Source organism: Rhinopithecus bieti, unplaced genomic scaffold (genome assembly GCF_001698545.2).
Source record: "Rhinopithecus bieti isolate Rb0 unplaced genomic scaffold, ASM169854v2 scaffold_26424, whole genome shotgun sequence".
Taxonomy (NCBI): Eukaryota; Metazoa; Chordata; class Mammalia; order Primates; family Cercopithecidae; genus Rhinopithecus; species Rhinopithecus bieti.
The window spans coordinates 503,753-507,422 of record NW_016811744.1 but is presented as its reverse complement, the minus strand read 5'-3'; the positions used below and the strand labels follow the sequence as shown (position 1 = coordinate 507,422).

The following is a 3,670-nucleotide window of genomic DNA, read 5'->3' as shown; positions in this document are numbered from 1 at the left end:
CTCTGTCCCTTTATTCAATATGCATAACAGTTGGGGGCCACACTTTCTAAAAATTAATAATAAAACATTTCTGGTGAAGTGGACATGGAAGACCTTGTGCTTTTATTACGGGTTTTTTGAGAACCCACCTTCATGTAATCAGAGGAGTCTTGGTCATGGGAAATGGACTGGACTGAAGTCAAGAGACTTGTGTCTTGGTCCCTCTCTCCCTCTCCTCAATGTGGTCATGGGCAACTCATTTCCACCGTTCTTCCATTTCCCCTTCCCATGGATCATAATCCAGTCCTCCCCCTGACAGGAAACTGCAGCATATGCAAGTACTGTACCATTAAGGGGAATGATGTAGACCCAGAACGGTCAAAATATTGGCAATTTCACATGATTCAACCAAACACAACCCATCATTTATTAAATATTCTCTTGATCCTAATAGCTCTATAAGGTAGTACTATTATTAAGGCCCATTTTATAGATAATAGAACTGAGTCTTAACTGTACAAAGATTGTTGTACATGGGCCTGACTCCAGAGCCCGTGTTTTTTCCATGACCGTGGTAACTTCTAAATTAAATATCCCTTGTTGCTATTTTTCCGTTTGACATTAATAATTACTGGCTACCAATAATAGTGGCGACTCACTGGTTTGAGCGTTACAGGCCCTGCGATATTCTCATGAATTTCCTTGCCCTCCGGCCCTTTCCTCATACTTAAAATTTTCCTTCCCCAGGGGCCAGTCACCAGTATGGTCACATGTGGCAAACCCATTCTTGCATAACTGCATAAGTCATCCTTGAAGAACTGGGTGACGTTTTAACCAAAATATGTTTCTTTATTCGTGGATAAAAGTCTGGAGGGCTTTTCTGGGTTTGTTTTGTTTTGTTTTGTTTTGTTTTGTTTTACGAATATTATTTGGAGGCACAACTCAGCAGCCTAATTCATAGGACCTGGTAAAGGCTTGGCTCCTCTTCGGGCCCAGAGGTTGCAGGTTGAGTAGGGCGGGGTTCGGTGGGCCGCACACCCATCACCCGTACTAGGGTGAGGTTGTTGAAGAGGAAATCTCACGTTTCGCATCCTCAAATTTCCGGATCTGAAACCCGATGCAAGCAGCAACCGAGGCAGAGCAAGCAGCGGCGGGATGAGCATTCACGAGGCTGAGCATTCACAGGGCTGCGGGGAAGGCGGGAGTGACAGCTAACCAGCACACCGCGGCCCCGCCCCGCAGGGGCCCCCGCCAGAGTACGACTTGGTCTCGTCCAAGGCTGTCCCCACCCCTCAGCGCGCTGTGGTACGTCCCGCGCTCAGCTCGGCCCAAGATGGCGGCCTCCGTGTGCAAGGGGTTGCTGGGTCCACGGGTGAGTGGGTGATTCGGCAGGTCCCGGCGAGTCGGATGTGGGGTCCCTAGTTTCCGCCTCACGCGCCCTCCCTCCACAGGTGCTGTCCTGGAGCCGAGAGCTGCCTTGCGCTTGGCGCGCCCTGCACACCTCCGCGGTCTGCGCCAAGGTGAGCACAGCCGGGCCGGTGCCTGGGGCCCTGGGGGCCGGCGGGCCGGGGCCGCCGCGCGGTCTGAAGGGGGCGTGTCGCCGGGGTCCGGGGCGGGGCTAGAGTCGGGGCGTAGGGATCGGGGAGCAGTGCCAGCTGACTGGAGGGACATGGCGCGAGGTAGGGTCTGGATTGGGGGTCTCGTGGAGTCACGGCCCCTTTTGCTCCTAGAACCGGGCGGCCCGAGTACGCGTAGGCAAGGGGGACAAGCTGGTGACCTACGAGGAGGCACACGCGCCGCACTACATCGCCCACCGTAAAGGCTGGCTGTCGCTGCACACAGGTGAGCGGACCCCAGGCCTCCAAAAGGAGCAGTCAGTCCTACTGTCATGTAAACAAAATGAACACGTGTCACAGGTTTCCTTTAACTCAGGAAATAATGCCAGGGTTAGAAATCTATGAAACCAACTCAAGGGAGACGTAAAAAAACAGAGACATATATAGATCAGAATGTTGAAACAAATTTGAAGATGGATGCAAAACTGACTTTTTCCTTGGCAGGCAGGGACTCAGTTGATCCTCCACTGAACAGAAATTATTTGCATGTCTACAGACAAGAATTATTTTGCATTCCTATCAGTTATCTGTAATTTACAGAGCTGCAAAATAGCTCAGAGTCAAGGAAAAGAGTGAAACCCTTACAGAATCTGATAACCCTGAAGAGTGTGCTCTAAGGAATGCAGTTTTCCACTAAAGCACAATTTTTTTTCTGTAAATATATACAGACAACCCTAATTATTCATGAATTTCATATTTGCAGATTCTTCTGCTGACTCAGATTTATTTGTAAGCCCCAAATCAACACTCTCGGCACTCTCAGGGTCACTCTGAGATGTGGGTAGAGCTGCCACCCCAGGTGCATGTCCCGAGCTGAGGTCGACAAGGCTCTGCCTCGTTTCAGCTCTCATATTGTAAAAGGTGTCCTTTTTATGGTCTAGAGTCTTTTTTTTTTTAATTTCCATTTTTGTGTTTTTGTTATCGATTTTGCTATTTAAAATGGCCCTGCAATGCTGAAGTGCTATCTAGTGTTCTAAGGGGGAGAAGGCTGTGAAGTGCCTTAGGGAGGACATACGTCTTTCTTCAGTCACAGTTGCTCTTGGCCCTGAATTCAATGTTAATTAATCTACCATGTATATTAAACAAGGTGTCTTTAAACAGAAACACAAAGGAAACTAGGTTATGTATTGATTTGTTAAGAAAAACATAGTGCCCAGAGGCTGGAAGGAATCTAACCCTGTATTTCCCCTAGGAGCAGTGGTTCAGTATTCACTAACTCAGTGTTGGCGGTGACTTTATAGAGTAGAACCACTGTGAACAATTGATAACCAACTGTGTTTTGTTTAGTACAGGGATTCTTGGATGTTTGAGATGCATTTAGAGAACTTACTTAAAATACAGATGCCTGCCTGGCGCGCTGGCTCACACCTGTAATCCCAGCACTTTGGGAAGCCAAGGCGGGTGGATCACGAGGTCAGGAGTTCAGTACCAACCTGGCCAAGATGGTGAGGCCCCATCTCTACTAAAAATACAAAAAACTTAGCCAGGCGTGGTGGCAGGCACCTGCAATCCCAACTGTTCAGGAGGCTGAGGCAGAGAATTGTTTGAACCCAAGAGGCGGAGGTTGCAGTGAGCCGAGATCATGCCACTGCACTCCAGCCTGGGCGACAGAGTGAGACTCCATCTCAAAAAAAAAAAAAAAATACAGATGCATATCCCCCACTCTTAGGTACTGGTCTGACGTGTGGATGTAGGTGTGCAGACTCTTAATGGACATTGTAAGGGCTGCAGGGGATCCAGGGTTCACACTGAGAACCCACTGGTGGAAGCCCTGGGCCTAACTCATGAGAGGACTCATGTCCCTCCCTAATCTCAAAAATAGCTGGTGGCCTTATCTTTCTGGTCCATGGGATGACTAGTGTTTTCATAAGGCAGCCAAGAAGGCAGGAAGGTGGCTAGATATGGTGGCATCATCTGAGTTTTGTACCCTGACTCAGGCCTCTATCTTCCTTTTTGTAAACTAAGGATAATGATAATACCTACTAAACTGAATTGGCTTGGGAATTAATGACATAACATACTTTGAACTTTAAAGTGTTATTTTTTTTTTTTTTTTTTTTTTTTTTTTTTTTTTT

At 47.8% G+C, this 3,670-nt stretch overlaps 1 protein-coding gene across 1 annotated transcript; it reads left to right on the top strand.

Moving 5' to 3' along the window:
• The first annotated feature begins 942 nt into the window (after positions 1 to 942).
• Positions 943 to 3,222, top strand: MRPS24 (mitochondrial ribosomal protein S24). Its single transcript, XM_017894917.1, has 3 exons — positions 943 to 1,351; positions 1,431 to 1,499; positions 1,710 to 3,222. Exons 1-3 carry the CDS (start codon positions 1,313 to 1,315, stop codon positions 1,938 to 1,940), a joined length of 339 nt encoding a protein of 112 aa, XP_017750406.1. The 5' UTR covers positions 943 to 1,312; the 3' UTR covers positions 1,941 to 3,222.
• The last annotated feature ends 448 nt before the right edge of the window (positions 3,223 to 3,670 follow it).

Coding starts and splice junctions, on each gene's coding strand:
- MRPS24 (XM_017894917.1), top strand. CDS start 1,313: ATGGCGGCCTCCGTGTGCAAGGGGTTGCTGGGTCCACGG. Junction 1,352..1,430: donor AGGGGTTGCTGGGTCCACGG/GTGAGTGGGTGA, acceptor CTCCCTCCACAG/GTGCTGTCCTGGAGCCGAGA. Junction 1,500..1,709: donor CCTCCGCGGTCTGCGCCAAG/GTGAGCACAGCC, acceptor TTTTGCTCCTAG/AACCGGGCGGCCCGAGTACG.